The 22,847-nt window shown below is 32.8% G+C and overlaps 1 protein-coding gene across 1 annotated transcript in view; it reads left to right on the forward strand.

The window, feature by feature from the left end:
- The window catches only part of pip (heparan sulfate 2-O-sulfotransferase pipe), a 97,071-nt gene extending 74,510 nt beyond the window's left edge, over positions 1–22,561 (forward strand). Inside the window, exons 3-7 of the mRNA XM_070651480.1 lie at positions 12,340–12,452; positions 16,337–16,577; positions 21,085–21,211; positions 21,969–22,160; positions 22,234–22,561. Coding sequence (XP_070507581.1) covers positions 12,340–12,452; positions 16,337–16,577; positions 21,085–21,211; positions 21,969–22,160; positions 22,234–22,561 — 1,001 coding nt within the window. The remainder of the gene's footprint in view (positions 1–12,339; positions 12,453–16,336; positions 16,578–21,084; positions 21,212–21,968; positions 22,161–22,233) is intronic.
- The last annotated feature ends 286 nt before the right edge of the window (positions 22,562–22,847 follow it).

Here is a 22,847-nt window from a genome sequence, read left to right on the forward strand (position 1 = left end):
ACGGTTTTCAAAAATTTAAAATTTTAATGGTTTTCAAAATTCAAAATTTTAACGATTTTTAAAAATTCAAAATTTAACGATTTTCAAAAATTCAAAATTTAACGGTTTTCAAAAATTCAAAATTTAACGGTTTTCAAAAATTCAAAATTTAACGATTTTCAGAAATTCAAAATTTAACGGTTTTCAAAATTTTAAAATTTAACGGTTTTCAAAAATTCAAAATTCACAATCTCCCAAAAAGCCCAAATTGCACAATTTTCCTCAAAATTCCCGCTAATTAAAAGCACAAGAAGATGAATATCGATTGGAGATGACTAACGTAGATAATTGAGCGCTAAATCATTTGTTATTAATGTTTCAATATTTAATGACGATGTTGAAGAGTAAAATAAATTGCAAATTGATTGAGGTGTATATGGTGATGTTCCAAAAAAGAGAGCTTATAAATTATATCTTTCACAATCATTCATTTCCTCTTCAATCTTAATGATTCTATCCCGGAAAGAAAAAAAATAATTCAAAAAGTGCTTTGGTGATGCTGTGTATTATGTCAATTCATATGGTGCGACATGAGAGAGATGATGATGAATTTGATTGATTTTTGTGAATTATTGGGAGAATGTGGCAAGTAAGTCTCTAAGAGGGGAGGTTCGGAAATTACGTGGGGACCCTTCACTTACTACGAAACGTTTATACAGCGCTGGGGGAAGAGGAAGTGGGGCTGATTTTGTTAAGTGTCAAAGAATGAACCATCACGATTTAGTTGCAGGGGGTACAGGGGTCGGGTTCAAAAAGTCGAGTTTCTGCATTACGTAATAAGTGAATTGGCCTAGGGAAGAGTCGGGAGGATGGATGGATGGAGGATTGAGGGACGGTTTGAAGGACGGATAGAGAGACTGATGGATGAACGGATGGAGAAAAGGATGGAGGAACAAATGGAGGGACGGATGGATAGACAGATGAAGGGACGGATGGAGGGAAGGATGAAGGGACGGATGGAAAGACGGATGAAGGGACGGATGGAAGGACGGATGGAGGGAAGGATGAAGGGACGGATGGAAGGACGGATGAAGGGATGGATGGAAAGACGGATGAAGGGACGGATGGAAAGACGGATGAAGGGACGGATGGAAGGACGGATGGAGGGAAGGATGAAGGGACGGATGGAAGGACGGATGAAGGGATGGATGGAAAGACGGATGAAGGGATGGATGGAAAGACGGATGAAGGGACGGATGGAAGGACGGATGGAGGGATGGATGGAGGAATGGAGGGACGAATGGATAGATGGATGGAGGGAGACGTCTAAATATACCCGAGCGACACAAATAAATTAGTTCTCTTAGTGGAGTTCGTGTTGCAACCTTAAAAGCTCAGTTTGTATCACTCGTTGTAGCATCGACAGAAGCTAGAAATCCGACACCAAACTGCATCACTTCTCCCCAAAAAAACTGCACTTAATGCCAATAAAATAGTAAAAATCTCCAGCATAAACAACAGAAAAACTGCAATAAATTTTCCAATCTTCCTTTTGTGCTGTAAGCATTTTCAGACAATAGATTACTCTTTTTTTTTATTTCTTGGCAATTCCAAATCGTACCTAGAGAATATCACTTAAAGACTTTCACTCTATATCCACAATTTAGGAACAGTTAAGAAACAAAAACAGATCCAGAAGCTGATAAAGAAGTGAATGACATAAAAAGTCATTTAAAGACTTCCCATAAAGCGATTTAAAAAGCCAACAGTCAGGTTAAATGTTGTAGAAGCTTTTGTTAAATGCCAGTGCGACACACTGTCTCCTGCTTTTATTACCCACTCGTAATTACATTTATTTCTGCTTCCATTTTTACTTCTCTTGGCTGTTGCTGTGAAGTGATAGACAAATATTCTTATCAAATACACATTCATACAAATCAAGCAAAATGTTAAGTATGGAATTGACACATCAAATGTGCTGATTGCAATAAAAAAAGAAGAGGGCGAGAAAGGAAGCGAACATTACCCTACGTGTAGATTTGAAAGGAAATTTTATGGGAATTGATGGAAATTGTGATAAGATGTAATTTTATCAGGCAAGATTCTTAAGTGATTCTTGGTGAAAATGGAATTGTTCCTTTTACTGAGAACATTTTTGTGATTTGCTGATGAGAGTTTTAGTTAGGGTTGGAACTGTCTTGGTAGTCGTCAAGAAACATGTTGAACAAAGGGAATCATAGTATCTGTTACTTTGGGGTTATACAAAGAATTGCAAGCTTGCATTTCGTACGTATTATGGTCCTGATGTGCTTTTTTGTTCTGTATACTCTGCAGCGACCGGCTGACGTGACTTTGACTTCAATCAGATTCGATAAATATGGATAAAGATCCAGCCTTAGGCTATATTCTCGCAAGCATGGCGTCAGATTTCACACCATGTCTAAACCTTATGCCTTGAGGGTGAATTTCAAAATTTAGAATGATACTGAAGTGACAAAAAGTCACTTTCATCAATTGTCCACTCTCCAGAATGACATGATTTGACCTGACGACCTTTGATTTGCCACACTGAATCCAAATCTTTAAAAGTTCTAATTTCCTTTAACATTTCAAAACGCCATACCAATTAAAACAATCCATTAAGATGTCAATACTTATTTAATCCTTAATTGAACAACCATACAGCAAGCAATGTAAGAGTTAATCCTTCTATTGAGATCTTTTAGTCTTGAATCTTTTCTTAAGTTAGAAAGTAAATCAACTAAGAGGATTTATACTGTTTTAAAAAACTCGATTTGGGACACATTCTTATGGAATGACCTACTCAACCTTCTCAGGACAATTTTTAGATAGTATCTCAAAAATTGACAAACTGTAAGGTTTTCTGAAGTCTGGGTTTCCTGAAGTCTGGATTTCGACCATTTCTCGAGATCAAGACCGAATTCGGTACCGATACTGAGATTATAGGAGAGTTTCCTGAATCATGGAATCATCCGTCTTGGTCTCGGCATCGTAGAACATTAGGACTTTAGCTTTTGAGCCGACATGGTGAAATAAAATAGCAAATACAGTGACATAGCAATGTTAAAGCCCTAAAAGCCTAAAGGCATCCTAACATAAAACAAGCAACATAATAGATGAACGCACCCTCCCAACCTCTTTGTCTCAACACCCATTTCAATAAACTCCTTCCTTTCATTTTCACATTATCCACATATAAAATAAAAATTACAATTTTCTTCATCCAACCTACTTACTTGTATCGTTCACGCAATTTACTAGATAATGTCATTGGAGGTGCTTTAGCATTGAAAAAAAAGGGATCGAAACATTATGAGGTTAATAAAGGTACGACGACAAAAAAAAGCAGAATTTCCTCTCCCTTCGAATGGTGTCAAAAGTCAATTGTTAGGTTAATAGGAGCTATAAGCATCCATCCTCAATATTTTTTCTGTGTCGCTTAAATAAAATATAATGACATTGGCACTAAAAAGTATCAACATTAAAAGTTCAACAGATATAAAATGGAATGGAAATCGGAAGTGAAAAAAAAAAACCCAATTTTTGTGGCTTCTGACTGTTAAATTTATATCATTTAAGGATGTCAAGTTGGTTAAGAAAAAGTTTCATTTGTTCCGTTATCAATAAATTAACTTCAATGACCATAAAAAGAAGTACTTCCATCAGAAAAATTGAATTGTTAAGTGGAAATGAGTGTTTGATGTTCGTTAGAGCTGCAATGTTGTGGTGGACGTAAATGCAATTAAAATTTATATTTTTTTGTTGTTTATTGTTTACCATGATGCTTTTTGTGGCAGAAACCGCATGAAAGGGCATCCCACATTTTGGCTATTATTTTATACTGTTTACTGTCTGTGTCTCATTGATTAAACTCTTTTTTTAGTTTCTATTTTATTTGTGTTTTCGTTTCTTTTGAATAATTTATTTGGTTCTTTTATGAGCTTTTATTTAATTAAAATATAGTGTTTTGGACATGCATGTTGTCCAAGATTGATGATTTAGTCATATTTTATATTCAAATAAATTCCAATTTTCAAATTCACACAATTAAAATTGTAGATGATTACAGAAAGCTCAAAGTTGTTCAATGAACCTCTAATTTGTGGCATGAAGCTCAAAATTTTGACATAAAGCTCAAATTTGTAGCATAAAGCTCAAAATTATTCAAAAAAGCTCAAATTTGTGGCATGAAGCACAAATTGGTTCAAAAAAGCTCAAAATTGTGGCATAAAGTTCAAATTGGATAAAAAACTCAAATTTGTGGCATAAAGCTCAAAACTGTTCAAAAAAGCTCAAATTTGTGGCATAAAGCTCAAAATTGTTCAAAAAAGCTCAACTTTGTGGTATGAAGCTCAAAATTGTTCAAAAAAGCTCAAACTTGTGGCATAAAGCTCAAATTGGTTCAAAAAGCTCAAATTTATGGCACAAAGTTCAAAATTGTTCAAAAAAGCACAAATTTGTGACATGAAGCTCAAACTTGTGGCATAAAGCTCAAATTTGTGGCATAAAGCTCAAGTTTGTGGCATGAAGCTCAAAATTGTTCAAAAAAGCTCAAATTTGTGGCATGAAGCTCAAAATTGTTCAAAAAAGCTCAACTTTGTGGCATAAAGCTCAAAATTGTTCAAAAAAGCTTAAACTTGTGGCATAAAGCTCAAAATTGTTCAAAAAAGCTCAAATTTGTGGCATAAAGCTCAAATTTGTGGCATAAAGCTCAAAATTGTTCAAAAAAGCTTTAATAATTTAAGAATCTTGAATTCATCTTTAAAACGCGTCTCATCATTAAATTTCCTTTCAAACTTGAATAATATTTCCTTCCACATTTATTCAAATACAAAAGATAGATCCTGAAAATATAAAATGAAAAGAATATTTCATTTTGTGGCATCTTGGTTATGTTGGCACACAAAAAGCTCAAATTGAAGAAAATGAAAAAAACAAAAAAAAATAAGTGAAATTTTATTTATTTATCATTTTGAGTGATGAAAAGACGAGAAATTGTGATAATGAGAGGAAAAACAAGAAAAAAGCTCAAAGAATTTTAAGATTTTTTCCTTCAAAAATTTAACTCGAATAATTTAAAGAAGAAAAAGTTGTTCCAAAGAATGATTTCCTTCTGCTGCTGTGCTGTATAAAGGCAAAACAAGCTTTAGAAAATTGTTATCAAAGCATTTGAAAAATTCTAAATGGAGGATAGGAATCAAGTCGATTTCAATTTAACCTTTTGGAAACACACAGAACAAGTCTGATTGGTTCATTATCCTTTAATTTTATTTCATTTAAGATTCTTAAAGTTAAAAAAGCCTTTGTGCTGCTGTTTGAATGACTATAGCGCATTTGAAGCATCTCTTCACATTCAAGGCAGTTAGGGAGTCAGGCAAACAATGTCAAGTAGCCAGGCAGTAAAGGCACTTAGTGAGTAAGGCAGTCTACTACTATGGTAGTCAGGTGATAAGTCTGTTAGTCAATGTCAGGTAGTTTTAGGCAGTGTCAGGCAATGTCAACCAGTGTCAATAAATGTTAGACAGTGTCAGGTAGTGTCATCCAATGTCAACAAGTGCCAGGCAATGTCAGTCGGTGTCAGAAAGTGTTAATCAGTATTAGACAATATCAGACAATGTCAGTTGATGTCAGGCAGCATTAGGCAATGTCAGGCAGTGTCAGTTAATGTCAGAAAGTATCAGCCAATGCCAACCAATTTCAGACAATCTCAGGCAGTGTCAAGCAATGCTAGCCAGTGTCAGGCAATGTCAGCTACTGTCAGGGAGTTGTTGGCAGTGCCAGACTGAGTTAGTCAGTGTCAGGAAATGTCAGTCAGTGTCAGGCAATGTCAGACAGAGTCAGGCAATGTCAAGTAGTTTCAGGCAACGTCAGCCAATGTCATGCAATGTCAAGTAATGTCAAAAGTGTCTCAACCAATGTTGCAGACAGTGTCAAATAGTGCCAGACGCAGTCAAACACATTCACCCACAGTCAGACATAGTCAGACAGTCAGGAAAATCCCTTTCTCTACCATAAAAATGTCAAGTTGGTTCCACTTTATGCAATTAAATGTAAATTTTTATCCTGAGCAATTCCAAAAAAAAAATTGTTCTGCAACCTTCCACCGTGATTTATTAAAAATTATGTTTGAGTTGGGTATGTCTGTATCTTAGGGCATTTGCTCTCGCAAACTGTTTTCCCTTCCAACACAACAATTTACATGCAATGAAAATTTCTATTTTAAATCTAACTGTCTGTTTTGTAATTCTACTTATTATTGTGCTGTTGTTCAAAAAAGGGTTGAATGCCTTAAATATTGAAGTAATTTATTCATGGTAGCAATTAACATGGAATTTTTGTGGAAATTCTAACGTTTATTATAGCTATTCAGACATTGAATATCTGAAATATTGATTGTTTTATGTTTCTTAAGAAATTTGATTCATTTTGGGATATTTTGAGGTTATAATGAGCTTTTGTTAATGTTGAGTATGAACTTATTTGATGGAAAATTCAATGAATTTTGGGTGGAGTTATAAGGTTACTATCCGAAAGGATCTAATTCAAGTAAAGATATTAATTCGGAATGGATACCATACCTGTCTTTGTCTAATTTGCATTTATACTGTCCTACTGACTGTCTGGTTGAATGGCTGATTATCTGGCTGTTGTCTGACTGTTGTGTGACTGTTGTCTGACTGTTGCCTGACTGTTGTCTGAATGTTGTCTGACTGTTGTCTGACTGTCTGAATGCTGTCTGACTGTTATCTGGCTGTTGTCTGACTGTTGTGTGACTGTCAAAATGTAGTCTGATTGTTGTCTGACTGTTGTCTGACTGTCGTTTGACTTTCTGACTGTTGTTTGACTGTCTGACTGTTGTATGACTGTTGTCTGACTATCATCTGACTGTCATTTGGCTGTTGTCTGACTGTCGTCTGACTGTTGTCTGATTGTTGTCTGACTGTTGTCTGACTGTTGTCTGACTGTTGCCTGACTGTTGTCTGAATGTCTGAATGGCGGGGTGTCAAAAAGACGATTTTTCACATTACATAATCTCTGAACCCACGTTCTATTGAAGATTCCATCAAAATAATTCATCATATAGCATAATCCAAGCTTCTCAGAAATATTAAATCAAAATTAAGTGCAGAAAGTTCTCATTAAGTTCAAAATTCAAAACCCTTCGCTCAATTTCAAAAGAATCGCATTCCTGCAAATTCAATCACAGAAGAAGCTTTTGCAAAAGTAAGCACCGATTTAATTCTTTCAGGTTCGTTTACATTGAATAAGATTTTTTCTAAGAAAATTTCAAGCTTATTTTTCCAATGAAAAAATTTTTTATATAAAAAAGAATAAAATTCAAGCTCAGCAAAATTTCTGTCGAATTTTGAGTCATAAAATCGTGCAAATTGGATGAAAATTCCTTTATATAAAATTATAACCTTATAAAATTTACGGAATTACATTTTAAATGTATGAACATTTCTAACAATTTCATTAGAATTGGGGAACGTTTGGAAGTTACGTAATTGTAAAAACAGCATTTTTAGGCACGTTGCTCCTACTGTAGTGCTATGTAACGAGATCATGAACCAAAATTTGTATTCAGTAATTGAATTAAAATCTTCATCATTCCTAAGTATGACGTAATTTACGAATCTTCCCTTAGGAGTCGTCCTTTTATCACGAAACGTTCTTATAGAGAGATTAATTATTATGGAGGGGAAGGGGTGTAAGAGGGAGGCAAGGAGGGCAAAGAAGTAAGAGAGAACAACAGGAAGGAGAAGGCATAAAGAGAGAAAAAAGAGAGAGCAAGAGAGAGGCAAGAGAGGGACAAGAGAGAGACAAGAGAGAGACCAGAGAGAGACAAGAGAGAGACAAGAGAGAGCCACGAGAGAGAGAGAGAGACAAGAGAGAGCCAAGAGAGAGACAGAGAGAGAGCAAGAGAGAGACAGCCAAGAGAGAGATAAGAGAGAGAGAGAGAAAAGAGAGATGAGAGAGAGAGAGCCCGGAGAGAGCCAAGAGAGACAAGAGAGAGTCCGGAGAGAGCCAAGAGAGAGACAAGAGAGAGACAAAAGAGATACAAGAGAGAGCCAATAGAGAGCCAATAGAGAGCCAACAGAGAGAGCCAACAGAGAGCTAACAGAGAGCCAACAGAGAGCCAACAGAGAGGAAAAAGAGAGACAAGAGAGAGCCAAAAGGGGGGCAAGCGAGAGGCATGAGAGAGGCAAGGTTAAGCAAGAGAGAGGCAGGAGGTATCAAAAAGCCAATTTCTCACGTTACGTTACAACTGAACATCCCGCCTTACTTACTAGATATAAAAATTTAATTTCAACCTGAATTAAATATTATGAATTTTGGAAGAATAATTACTCTAAAGTACTTTCACATGTAGCATAGAAAGCTAGAAGCCACAAAATACAAAATTTCAAATTTTATGATGCTTCATATCAAATTCAACTCTTTTAGGCGATAAACATTAAATTTATTTCTACTTAATGGATTATTATTATATTCAAAAATTAGTTTACTACTTTTACATGCAAAATAGATAGCAAAATTTTATTAGGTATGGGATGAGTTAGGCATACATATATGCTAAATAAGTATTTTCATAATGTACACACTGATCTACATTTACAATGTTTTTTTTTTTTTTGCATAAGTAAACCTCATCAATTTGCTCAACAGTCGACCAGAATGGATAAATGTTTAGGCCTTTTTATCCCCTATTTACTAGACATGCTTCAGATTCATCCTTACTCATTCTTGTCATATTGTGTGTCTGTGCTCTTTTTTAGACGTTTTGGAAATTGGGGACAAATTTGTTTAGTTGCTGGAAACTGGTTGCTTGATGCTTATTGAAACTGGTTTAAAGCGCAGCTTTAATTCAAATATCTAGAAACCGTTAAAATTTGAAAATTTTTTCAAAAACCGTTAAATTTGAAAAATCGAAAACCGTTAAAATTTGAAAATTCAAAAGCCGTTAAAATTTGAAAATTCAAAAACCGTTGAAATTGAAAATTCAAAAGCTGTTAAAATTTGAAAATTCAAAAACCAGTTAAAATTTGAATTTTCAAAAAAGTTTAAATTTGAAATATTAAAAACATTTAAATTTCAAAAGTACAAAAAAATTTAAAATTTGAAAATAAAAACCGTTAAATTTGAAAATTACAAAAAGTTTAAATTTGAAAACACAAAAAAGTTTAAATTTGAAAATACAAAAACGTTTAAATTTAAAAGTCCAAAAATATTAAAATTTGAAAATACAAAATGTTTAAATTTGAAAATACAAAAACCGTTAAAATTTTAAATTCAAAAATCGGTAAAATTTAAAATTTTAAAACAGTTAAAATTTGAAAAGTAAAAATATTAAAATTTGAAAATACAAAATGTTTAAATTTGAAAATACAAAAACCGTTAAAATTTGAAAATCCAAAAACCGGTAAATTTTTTTAAAATCCAAAAAACCGTTAAAACTTAAAAATTCAAAAACCGTTAAAATTGCCAATCCAATCCACATTTATTAGTAATCCTGAATTACTCATATCCAGTTCATCATTTTACTATATCCTGTCTCAGTCAACCCATTAAATTTTATTTATATAAACTTTCATATTCAGCTCATATATTTAAACAAAACATACATCCTTGCCTATTTATATTCATTTTGTTGCATCATCCTTACCATCCATACATATATTCATGTATATATCAGAGATTTATTTTGATGAATAAATGATCATAGGAAAATTGTTGAACGCGATTATGTTGCCATATATGTTATTTGTGGAAACATATTAAAATATTTTCCAAAGGCAGCAGATGGAAGGGAATGAAGATTGCATGTTGTGAAAATTTTCCTGTGTTTTATGCAATAAATGGTGTTAAATATTGAGTTAGGGATGTGGCTGAATATATGAATAGAATAGATTGTGAAAAGATTAATATTCAAAATTTTGAAATCCGTTAAAATTTGAAATTCTCAAATCCGTTACAATTCAAATTTTGAAAACCGTTAAAATTCAAATTCTGAAAACCGTTAAAATTCAAAATTCTTAAAATCCGTTAAAACTAAAATTTCAAAATCCGTTAAAATTCAAAATTTAAAACCATTAAAATCGTATTCGAAAACCGTTAAAATTCAAAATTCTGAAATCCGTTAAAACGAAAATTCAGAAATTTGTTAAAATTCAAAATTTTGAAAACCGTTAAAATTCAGAATTCTTGAAAACCGTTAAAATTCAAAATTCTGAAATCCGTTAAAACTCAAAATTCAGAAATTTGTTAAAATTCAAAATTTTGAAAACCGTTAAAATTCAGAATTCTGAAAACCGTTAAAATTCAAAATTCTGAAATCCGTTAAAACTCAAAATTCAGAAATTTGTTAAAATTCAAAATTTTGAAAATATTAAAATTCAGAATTCTGAAAACCGTTAAAATTCAAAATTGACATCCGTTAAAACTCAAAATTCAGAAATTTGTTGAACAAATTCAAAATTTTGAAAATTTTTTTGAAAATTCAGAATTCTGAAAACCGTTAAAATTCAAAATTCTGAAATCCGTTAAAACTCAAAATTCAGAAATATTCGTTAAAATTCAAAATTCTGCCCAACCCTAATTAAAATTCAAAATTTTGAAATCCTTTAAAATTCAAAATTCGAAAATCTGTTAAATTCAAAATTCTGAAATTCGTTAAAATTCAAAAATTTGAGATTCTTCGAAATTCAAAGTTCAAAAATCCGTTAAAATTCAAAATTCTAAAATCCGTTAAAATTTAAAATTCTGAAAAAATATAAATTGCTGTATGGTCAAATTTTAATTAACCATATTCATGCTTCCCCTTGTTTGGAACCAATTTTAATTTTTTGCTCTATTTTCTTCAACTTTTTCGACAGCTTTTTCTCCTTGTTCTATTTGCTCACATGTAGCATGAACCAAAAGTTGAAAACATATGTTATGGATGCTTTCCCTCTTTTCAACAATCTTATAGATTAATTCTTCTCATATTGTGTGAATCTTCTTCCTTCCGTTCATGAATATTCATGTATGGAGCTTTTTTTTTGTTGCTGATTTTTTGTTATGGTTTTGTGGAATGAAGAAGGATTTTTGTGGCATTTTATGTTTGGTTTTTAATTTTTAAAATTTAAATTGAATTTGAAATTATGAATTTTGAAATTAAAAATTTGGATTTTAAATTATAGATTTAATTTTTTTTTGAAAATTACTGTTATTCTAAATCTTAAATTAAAATGTGAAAATTGATAAAAATACTTTTGAATTTTTGAAAACCGATTAAATTTTTTTTCAAATCTTCGAAATCTGTTAAAGTTTTTACAATTTTTTGAAAACTTTCATAACATTTTTCATAATTTTTAAAAACGTTTAAATTTTTTGAAAATTTTGAAAGCTCTCAAAAATTTCAATTTAGTAAAATATTAAAAATTTAAAATTTTTGAAGACAGTTTAAATTTTTTAACCAAAATTTTGAAAAAGTTACGGTTTTTAAAAATTTTCATATTTTGACATTTTTCAAGTTTCAGCGGTTTTCTATTTATTGAAAAAATTGAACTATTTTCAAGAATTTAAATAAAAAACGGTTTTCAAAATTTTGATTGAAAACCGTTAAAATTTTTTAATTTTTTTTTGAAAACTATTAAATTTTATTTCAAATTTTTCAAAATCTTGAAACTTTTTTAAATTTTTGAAAACAATTTAAGACTTTTGAGAACAAATTTAAAATTTTTGAAAACTATTGAAAATGATTAAAAATTCGGTTAGTTTCAATATTCAAAAGTTCAAAATACCTGCCAAGAATGATTCAAAATCAAAAATACCAAATTTAAATTTTTTCACGGTTAAAAAAATATTTAAATCTTAAATCGTTAGCATATCAGTCAGTCTTACCAAAAGCAAAAATGTAATGAATATCCATAAAAAATCATGAATCTCCATGAAAAAAGAGAGTATACAGGAACAACAACGATGAAAAAGAAGGAATTTTTGATTGAACATTATGAAAAATTATTCAAAAAGGGTTTTACCTTCCTCAAAAGCATTCTTCTTCATCTACCAAATAAGAATCAAAATTTGGCTGTCTCAAAAACGACCGTTAATTTTTTTCAAAATATATTAATTTTTGCTAAAATTTAAATTTTTTTTGACCGTTTTCTTTGTAACGAAAATTTTAATTTTAAAATAAGTTGAGTTGGAAATGTTCGAATTTTTCGACAGTCGAATGTCGAAAAATTCGAATTTGAGACGGCCACACTCTGAAAAGAATAAAGTTTATTTGCATATATTTCAATATGTTTTAGCTTCAAAAAAATTTCACTACCCACTCATCGTATATACTTTCAGGAATGGCAATGACTGGCGAAAGCGTTAGCAACAACAATAAATTTTATCCATCAAACAGCAATGGAAATGTTGAATTGGAGAATCTTTACAAATATTACAAAAGCACGGGACAGGTGAGTTTTTGAGTTATGCTTGATGTTTTTGGACATGATGTGCAGCAATTAACCTCGACATAAAAATGTCAATTGGACAATGCAACTTGACAAATATTTGAGACAATTGTGATACACAGATAGAATGTTGAGGTTAATGGAATCAAATTTAATGGACTTGTTCACTAATGCTTGGAGCTTAACAGGAGTAACAAGTTCAATTCGACACCTTGTTAAGCTGCTTTTGAGTTGGGACAAAATTTTACTGTTTTCAATTAATTTGTTAAGTTGTGATGAATGTTAAAGTTATTGCTATTTATAGCACTAATTGGATATTCAATCGAAAGCAGTGGTTGTTTTTCAGCAATTTAAGTTATATTTTGAGGGGATTTTGCTAATTACTTGCTGATTTGTGGGGAATTAAATTAAACATTTCAAAATTTTCAAAAACTCTTCAGAATATTTGCTGGATAATAGCTGAATTGGGCTGAATTCATACTGAATTGTGCTAAATACTTATTAAAGAGCGCTGAATTGAGGTGATATTTGCTGAATAGTGGTGAATATTTACTGAATTGAACTGAATATTTGCTAAATTGAGCTTAATTGTGTTGAATACTTGCTTAAATGTGGTGAATATTTGTTGAATTATGCTAAATTGAGCTAAATACTTATTAAAGAGTGCTGAATTTTTGCTGAATTGAGGCGAATATTTGCTGATTTGAGGTAAACTTATGCTGAATTGAGCTAAAAACTTGTAAAATTTAATTGAATATTTGTTGAATTTTCGTGAAGATTTGCTGAATTGTGGTGAATATTAGCTCAATTGTGGTGAATATTTGTTTAGTTGATCTTAATATTTGCAGAATTGAGGCGAATATTTGCTGAATTCTGATGAATATGATTATGGTGAATAATTGCTGAATTGTGGTGAATATTTGCTGAATTGTTTAGAATATTAGCTGAACTGTGTAATATTTGCTGAATTGTGAATATTGGCTGAATTATGGTGAATATTTGCTGAATTGAGCTAAATCCATTGCTAGTGTGAACTGAATATTTGCTGAATTATGGTGAAAATTTTCTGAATTGAGCTAAATCATTGCTAATGTGAAAGGAATATTTGCTGATTTGTGATGATTATTTATCGAATTTTGTTGAATATTTGCTGAATTTTGTGAATTTTGGTGAATATTTGCTGAATAGTGTTGTACATTAGCTGAATTTTAATAAATATTTGCTAATTTGTGCAGAATACTTGCAAATTCAGCTAAATACTTGCTTAAAATCAATACAATTTAAATGACAATTCTCTAAAGCTTCTAAGTTCACTGCTTACAAAATCACAAGAACAGAATAAACTCAACTCCAACCAAGCACTCCACCAAAAGCACATCATCCTCCACAACTTTATCTCCAATCCAATAATATCCATTTTAAAAAGCTTCTCCAATTCCATATTCATCACAATTCACATGAAGGCATTTAAATAAATTAATGTCACACAACAAGTTGATTGAAAAAAATTTCATTAACCCTTCACAACAACATCATCAGGCATTAAAAAAGGCATCAGCCTGTAAACCTGAAACAAATTTACAATTCATATATATAAATGCTATTAAATTTTTTTCAATATGATTTCATAATCGGCGCGAATATGGAAATAATTTTAACATTTCCATTAAGCCTTCCCCCCTTTTACCATCAAGTACACTTCTTATGTTAATGATGAGAAGCTCAAGGGGAAAGACACAACATTCAGATCACTTTTTTATATGCTCCAAAATTGTTAGGAATATAAATGATGTTAAGGCACACTTTTTTGTGCATTATTGACAGTAATCATCACTTTATAGTCAGTAATTCTTATTTACAGATTATTAAGCAATTTGTCATGTTTTAAGTCTTTTAATGCTTTCTAAATTTAATTTATTTTAATGAATTGGAATATTTAATGTGGAAAATATCAAAGAGTAAATGAGTGAGGAGCTTTGAAGTTGTGATGATTGGCGTGACTTGATGTGCTTGAAACGTGAACAATAAAGAGAATCTCACACTTGTTGTGACTTAGTCAGATTAGGATGGGGATGTTCACTTATTACATAATTAGGAAAATTGACTTTTTGACATCCTTTAAGTGCAATAAGTCGGGATGGGTTCGTCTCGGAATGGTTTCGTACTTTGATACCTAATTATTGCGATTCCGATCAAGCGGTCTTGACTTTTTCACATTTTAAGCGACTCACAACCTCCTTTTATAGGCAAAACGCAATAAGCTGACCATAGCGTCATCAAAGAAATGGTTCTGATCCCACTATAATGTAGATCTACTCAGTCTAGGGGTCTGGTGCACCCTTACTTGTTTATCAATCATTAGCCAACGTCCTAGTGCTGCTCTGGATCTGAATGATCTGAAAAGCTAAAGGTTTTTTACCAGCCGTGGGTGGTCTCACCGATATCTCTAAAAGTCGTGTCCTCTAAAGTCACCCTGGATACGTCCCTAATTTTAAGTGATACAAAATCTCAGTTTACAGTCATCTCTCAGTCCTCTACAAGAGCCCCGAGTGGACAAAAATTCGTTATAACTAGTTGATGGCTAGTTAATGTCCAGTTGATGACTAGTTCCAGAGTATTTTTGTCCACTCGGAAGCGTTACTCAATAACAGAATGATCCCAATTTGAAAATTAGAATATTCATCAATTTAACTTTTCGGCTACTTTAAGACATGATGAATTTTTTGTTGAAATCTAAAAGAAGGTATTCATGAAGATAATTAACTGCACAACAACTCTTGAGAGCAATTTTGTCCGTAAAAGAGCTTTCAAATAAGCTTATTTAAAAGTTGATCTTCTGCAAGTTTATAGTTCAATGTTATGATATTGACATGCTAATGACTTATAAAGCAAACAAAATGAATTTAAATTATCAATTTATGGTAATTTTAAAGTTCAAAATATGCAGACAAAGCTGACCGAATAGAAAAATTTGTGGACAATTCAGGTGACGATTTCATGAAATTAAAATTCACGCTAGATCATAGACTAACCTGGGACATATTTTATCACTTTTTGTTGCCCGATAGCTTTTGAGAATTCTAATATAGCTAGCCCACAGATTTCGATCCCTTACTTGAATTCTCGAAATCTCTATTGAAAAATAATTCGATTAAAAAAGAAAGAACAAATAAACTAAAAAAAAAATCTGATGAAATCCCTTCAAAATGTAATAAGTGACCTAAGGACCGTTAGAGCTCTTAAGAATAGGCATTAATCTCAATAATCAAAATGGTGATAGATACAGCTTTAGGTTCAATATAAGGCAAAACTTTGAGTTGCAAAGCAAACAAAGTAAATTGAATAGTCATCATTGTCGAGTACTGTTAAAGCAAATTTGACTTCATTCAACTCACTCCAATACCTCAATTCGGTTAATAGATCCAAAATGCAATACCAACCCGGTGTGACTTTAGCCCAGTCCTAGTCCTAGTTCTAATCACACCGGATCTAGGTCATCATAGTTAACAGTACCAAATCCGACACCAATGATCGACACCGTGATAAGACCAACAAAAGTGTCAGATGGAAGACGATTTGTAGAAACCTAGGCTTCACATCAAAGCATGGTTCCAGTTATCCGACACCAAGTCATTGTCACACTGATCTGGAACCGAATTTTTGATCGAATAACCTTATTGCTCTATTAAACTCACACCATAAGCTCCAGTCTCTCAAAAAATCATCAATTCCGCATCATATTCATAAAATTTTCCAAGACAATTCCTCAACATCAATTTTCCATCAGCTCCACAGAAGCACAAACAAAAATTTATCACCAAAAACCCACTCACAAAACTTAAAATATGAAAAAAATATAATTCATTCCGTTATCTTTTTATCCCCAGATGAGCACATTGAATGCCTTATCATTGAATAATACTCGTCGTTCTGAAAATCAAATCATATTCTTCAATCGCGTGCCAAAAGTCGGCTCACAAACATTTATGGAATTACTGCGTAGACTATCAATAAGAAACAATTTTCGCTTTCATCGTGATGCTATTCAACGAGTGGAAACTATTCGATTAGCACCATATCAGCAAGAGGAGCTAGCAGAAATGGTTAGCGAACTTGAAACACCGTCAGGTATTGTATAATATTATAATAGCGGGTGGAATAGAAGAATGGAATTGAGTTTAATGCTATTAGTGTTTTGAAAAAAAAAGGAGAAGCAAAGTATTAAGAAGATGTGAATGAATAACAAGGGGATGGAACTTGTTTGTAGATGCATTTTTGGGGTGAAAATTCTTGGAATGCCGATTTTCGGCTTAACTTAAAGTGAGAATTCTGGCCGATTTTCGACTTAACCTTAAGTGAGAATTCTGGCCGATTTTTGGCTTAACTTAAAGTGAGAATTCTGGCCGATTTTCGGCTTAACCTAAAGTAAGAATTCTGGCAGATTTTCGGCTTAACTTAAAGTGAGAATTCTGGCCGATTTTCAACTTAACCTAAAGTGAGAATTCTGGCCGATTTTCGGCTTAACCTAAAGTGAGGATTCTGGCCGTTTTTCGGCTTAACCTGAATTGAGAATTCTGGCCGATTTTCGGTTTAACTTAAAGTAAGATTTCTGGCCGATTTTCGACTTAACCTAAAGTGAGAATTCTGGCCGATTTTCGGCTTAACCTAAAGTGGAAATTTTAGCCGATTTTCGACTTGACCTAAAGTGAGAATTCTGGCCGATTTTCGGCTTAACTTAAAGTGAGAATTCTGGCCGATTTTCGACTTAACCTAAAGTAAGAATTCTAGCCGATTTTCGGCTTAACCTAAAGTTAGAATTCTCGCCGATTTTGGCTTAACCTAAAGTGAGAATTCTGTCCGATTTTCGGCTTAACCTAAAGTAAGAATTCTGGCCGATTTTCGGCTCAACCTAAAATGAGAATTCTGGCCGATTTTCGGCTTAACCTAAAGTGAGAATTCTGGCCGATTTTCGGCTTAACCTAAAGTAAGAATTCTGGCCGATTTTCGGCTAAACTTAAAGTTAGAATTCTAGCCGATTTTCGGCTTAACTTAAAGTAAGAATTCTGGCCGATTTTCGGCTAAACTTAAAGTTAGAATTCTAGCCGATTTTCGGCTTAAATTAAAGTAAGAATTCTAGCCGATTTTCGAGTTAACCTAAAGTGAGAATTCTAGCCGATTTTCGGCTTTACCTAAAGTAAGAATTCTGGCCGATTTTCGGCTAAACTTAAAGTAAGAATTCTAGCCGATTTTCGGCTTAACTTAAAGTGAGAATTCTGGCCGATTTTCGACTTAACCTTAAGTGAGAATTCTGGCCGATTTTTGGCTTAACTTAAAGTGAGAAATCTGGCCGATTTTTGGCTTAACTTAAAGTGAGAATTCTGGCCGATTTTCGGTTTTTTTTAAGTAAGAATTCTAGCCGATTTTTGGCTTAACTTAAAGTAAGAATTCTGGCCGATTTTCGGCTTAACCTAAAGTAAGAATTCTGGCAGATTTTCGGCTTAACTTAAAGTGAGAATTCTGGCCGATTTTCGGCTAAACTTAAAGTTAGAATTCTAGCCGATTTTCGGCTTAACCTAAAGTAGAAATTCCAGCCGATTTTCGGCTTAACCTTTATTGAGAATTCTGGCCGATTTTCGGCCAATGCACGTTAATCCGGTTGAATTTTCAAGTTCCATCCTCTTGATGACTAGCTTGATACCATTTTGTGGGTGTTTTGTATACATTTGAATACATTCCTTTTTTTTGAGATTACTATTTGTACTGACAATAGATGTTAAAAGTAAATGTGTTGGTAGAAGCTTCTCTTAATGCTCCTTATATGCATAATCTTCACTACTTTTAACTCTTTGTTACTTTCTTATTCCCAACATGTATATTTATCTATTTTCTTCGAGTATTGTACAGAACGGAAGAATGATGTAATTTATATGTTTATGTAGCAATAAGCAAAATGTTCTCTAAGTACACCTTCTATGCTACATAGCATATTATATTGATATTTATATTGTATGCTAAGTGAAAAGTTTTTACTATTTATTCAACATACATACATGCTGCAATTTTCTGGCTTTCTTCTTGGGAATTATTCAATGCCTTTTTTTGTGCTGTATGTTGAGATTGGCAAAGATATGTTTTATCTATTAAGGAATATTTTTGATATGGATGATTTATTTAGGTGCTTCATTGTTCTAGAATTTAGATATGAAAAGAGCAATTTAATAGTTGGCTTCATGCTTTTTGTTGTAGGATATGAAGCTTCATAATATCATATTTTTGAAATTAATAATTAATTTAAATTGATAGTATTATTATTTTAAGACTGCTGTTAACTGATTCAGTACAAGTGATTAATATTTAAGTAGTTCATTTCCATGTAAGGAACTAGAAAAGGTTTGAGTGCGATGCAATCTACGATCGATTTCATTAAAGTGCATTGTTCATGATTTTATACTGTTCACTTCAGTTTCTTGGAAATAATTTGAATTAATGCAAGAGCTTCATCATTGTTGATTGAACGGCACAATGCAAATCAGTCGTCACGGAATAATTAGGGAAACTTCACGTCTTGCTTTTGATACAGCGCTATAGAAAATTTGGGTGATGGTTTCAGGCTATAGTCCTTATTAGTAAGTTTTCCTCAAGTCTCGGTCTCGAAAATTTCTTGAAACTAAGAATACCAAGGAAGTCTTGGGTAGCCCATTCGTAGCAGCACAATGTAGTCTCTACAGCCCCTTTATGTCATTAGGTTGACCGTAAATCATCCCATATTAGACAATCATCCATTTGACAGTTGCACGATGTTTGATTTACAAATCCGTTTGGATTTTTTGGATCCATATGGACACCCCGCCTCTTATTTTTTGCTGCCTGGGCTTGAAGGGGTTTTAATGACACTGCGATCGTTATTTTTAGAGCAACTAATGAACAATCAATAGTGCTCCGTTCGAGAGAATTATTCTACATAAATAACTGCGTTATAGAATACATCACTGGTGGATAACCCTTGTATCATGCCACACATTCATTTTTGTTTGATGATGTTTGAAGAAAAATGGTTGACGGCACTGTAATGTCATTGGGTCAAATGTAAACGTCTTCATATGTCACATGTGTGTCACATGGGATGTCATTTGGAAGCCATATGGACTACTCTTCATTATTTGTGTCGATAAGAGCTTGATGTGTCCTGATGTTACCACGATGGCTATTTTTTGATGATATACATCTTTGCGCCACACGTCATACACTTTATCCTATTTCAATACACAGTCATGGGAACAGGGTACCATTTGAGAGAATTATTCTATGTAGATGAATAAGTTGTAGATAATGTGATTCTTAGTTGCACTAATAGATCAATTATTAAATTTCCTATTTAAATAATTCGACTCAACCAACCTTCATTCAATATCGATCCCAATGAAATCACAGCATTAGATTAGTGATTGAGGTCAAAAAATCCAAATCCCTCCTTAAATCACATACGTGAATCTCACAAGGAATCTCATGCAGTAATGCAAAAATAATTTTCACATGTAATATAATTTCCACAAAGCTAAACATTTTCTTACTTTTAGCATCTTTTAGATTTATTTTTGCAATCAATTTACTACATACGAAAATTCATGCATTCATGTGTGAATCCTCAAATCATCTTACGTGAAATAAATCTTCTCGAAATTTTTCTTATTTCTGTTCTGTTCACTGTTTCACCATAAATGGGTTTCATGTTACCTGCTAGAAGCGTGGGAAACAAAACAAAAAAATCTCGAATTTCGGGTGATATAACAAGCTTTAAAGCACATAAAATGGGGAAGAAGGAATGAGGGATGAATATGTATAGAAGCTCTTTCGAGTACTGAATATTATGTAGTGCAAATTTCCAATTCCGCTTTGCTCTTTAAAACATAAAATAAAATCTGTATTATAAACATCCAATTCCTTTGCTGATACAAGAACTCAAGCCATGTGAAGCCATGTGAAGCCGAAAATTGAGGGGTATCAGAGGGTATGGGGGTGTAATGTGATGCCACATGAAGCCGAATATTGAGGGGTATCAGGGGGTATGGGGGGCGTAATGTGAAGCCATGTGAAGCCGAATATTGAGGGGTATCAGGGGGTATGGGGGGCGTAATGTGAAGCAGAAAATTGAGGGGTATCAGGGGGTATGGGAGGCGTAATGTGAAGCAATGTGAAGCCGAAAATTGAGGGGTATCAGGGGGTATGGGGGCGTAATGTGAAGCAATGTGAAGCCGAAAATTGTGGGGTATCAGGGGGTATGTGGGGCGTAATGTGAAGCCAAGTGAAGCCGAAAATTGAGGGGTATCGGGGGGAATGGGGGGTGTAATGTGAAGCTGAAAATTATGAAGATGGGCCGCCACGGGCGCTACCCATACTCTAGTATATAAAACATACATACATAAAGTAAAAATGTTCACAAATTGTAGCGACGAAATGGAAAATGTGTTCCATTAGTTGCATGTTTTATGGCAATAGGATTCTCTTCACAATTTCCTTTTTATTTCGCTTTTTCACGTTTTTTATTTCAAATATTGAATGGGAAGATAAGTGCAAAGAAAATGCAATTTTCTGCTATCGTATTAAAACAAATACCTTTTCCTATGTATATTTTCAGTGTATGTGAAGCATGTTGTTTATACGAATTTTACAAAATTTAACTATCCGACACCAATCTATGTTAACTTGGTTAGAGATCCAATCGAAAGAGTCATCAGTTGGTTTTATTATATTCGAGCACCATGGTGAGTTATGTGGCATATTTCTGACAAATCGATTTTTTATTTATTTTAGATTAAGGAGTGTGGGTAAGGGATGGGAAAAAGAGATTTTTTGATGAATTTTGGATAGAATTTTGACATTTGTATTATTTCAGATGATATTTCGTCCAAATTCTGGTATAAAAGGCTAACCAATGTGTCAAAATTCATCTTTAATAGGACTTTTCTGACAAAATTCGGACATAAAAACAAAATCGGCTAAAATTCTGGCCAAAACTTAATTTTCTGCTAAAATTTTGGACAGTTGAAATTTTGCAACAAAACCATAGTTCTTCATTTTTTCGGCTAAAATTCTTTAATTTAATTTACCAAAAACATTTTTTCTGGACAATTCCAGAAAATTAAATTTTTCGGCGGAAAATCTGGCTCAAACCTAACTTTCTGCAAAAAATTCCAAAAATTTGTGGTTTTGAGCCGAAATTCTGCAATGAAATCATTTTGAGCAAGAAAATTTTCTGCCAAAATTCTGGTCAGTTCAAAAAATTTTGTAGTTTTTGACAGAAACTCTGTGAAAAATTACAAAATTTAAGTTTTAATAATTTTACCAAAAATTTTGCCTCCAAATAATTGTCCGTCAATTTTCAGCCATTAGCTCCATTTATACCCCATCAAAAATTCCCAAACCTGCCCACACACCCTTGAATTGCAGAGCAATTTACCTTCATTTGTGTATTGCCTCATCATCTATATTAATTTTTCATTTCTCATTGAATTATTAAAGGTATTACGTCGAACGTAAGCAAGCATTTCCTGACTTACCATTGCCTGACTCACACTGGTTAAGAAAGGATTTTGAAACATGTGTTTTACGCGGCGATCCCGAATGTACATACACGCAAGGTGAATCCCACGAGGGAATTGGCGATCATCGTAGGCAGACGCTATTCTTCTGTGGACATGGGGATGAGTGCACGTAAGTGAATAATAATAATACAGCACTGACTGTATACTTATGTATGACTAATGATCATATGTTATTATATTAGGCCATTCAACACGAAAGCAGCACTAGAAAAGGCAAAGTATAATGTTGAGACACAATATTCAGTTGTTGGTGTACTTGAGGACTTGAACACAACACTTGCTGTGCTGGAGAAATATGTACCGAGATTCTTTGCAGGCGCAACTGAAATTTACTATAATGAAATTAAAAACTTTAATAAAATTAATAAAAATAATTTTAAGCCACCTGTAAGCGAGGAAGTAAAGAATCTTTTACGAGCAAACTTTAGTCGCGAAATTGAATTTTACAAGTTTTGTAAGCAACGATTGCATAGACAATTTTTGGCAGCAAATTTATTGGATTTAAAGTAAATAAGTAGAATTTTTGTAAATCAGAGTTGCAAAACAGGAATTTGTCACAGGCAAAAACCGTACAATTTCTTGATAATTTGTATGGTTTTGTAAGAAAAACTATACAAATTCTTAATAATTTGTACGGTTTTGTAGAAAAAAAAATCATAAATATTTTTATTTAAAAACCGTACAATTTCCTAAAAATTTGTATGGTTTTTCTCACAGAACCATACAATTTTAAGGTAATTGTACGGTTTTATCCTGTGACAGATGCCTGTTTGCAATACAATTGTATTGCAATACA

Source organism: Chironomus tepperi, unplaced genomic scaffold (assembly GCF_022539635.2).
Source record: "Chironomus tepperi strain 1889 unplaced genomic scaffold, CSIRO-AGI_Ctep_v1 contig_461, whole genome shotgun sequence".
Lineage (NCBI taxonomy): Eukaryota > Metazoa > Arthropoda > Insecta > Diptera > Chironomidae > Chironomus > Chironomus tepperi.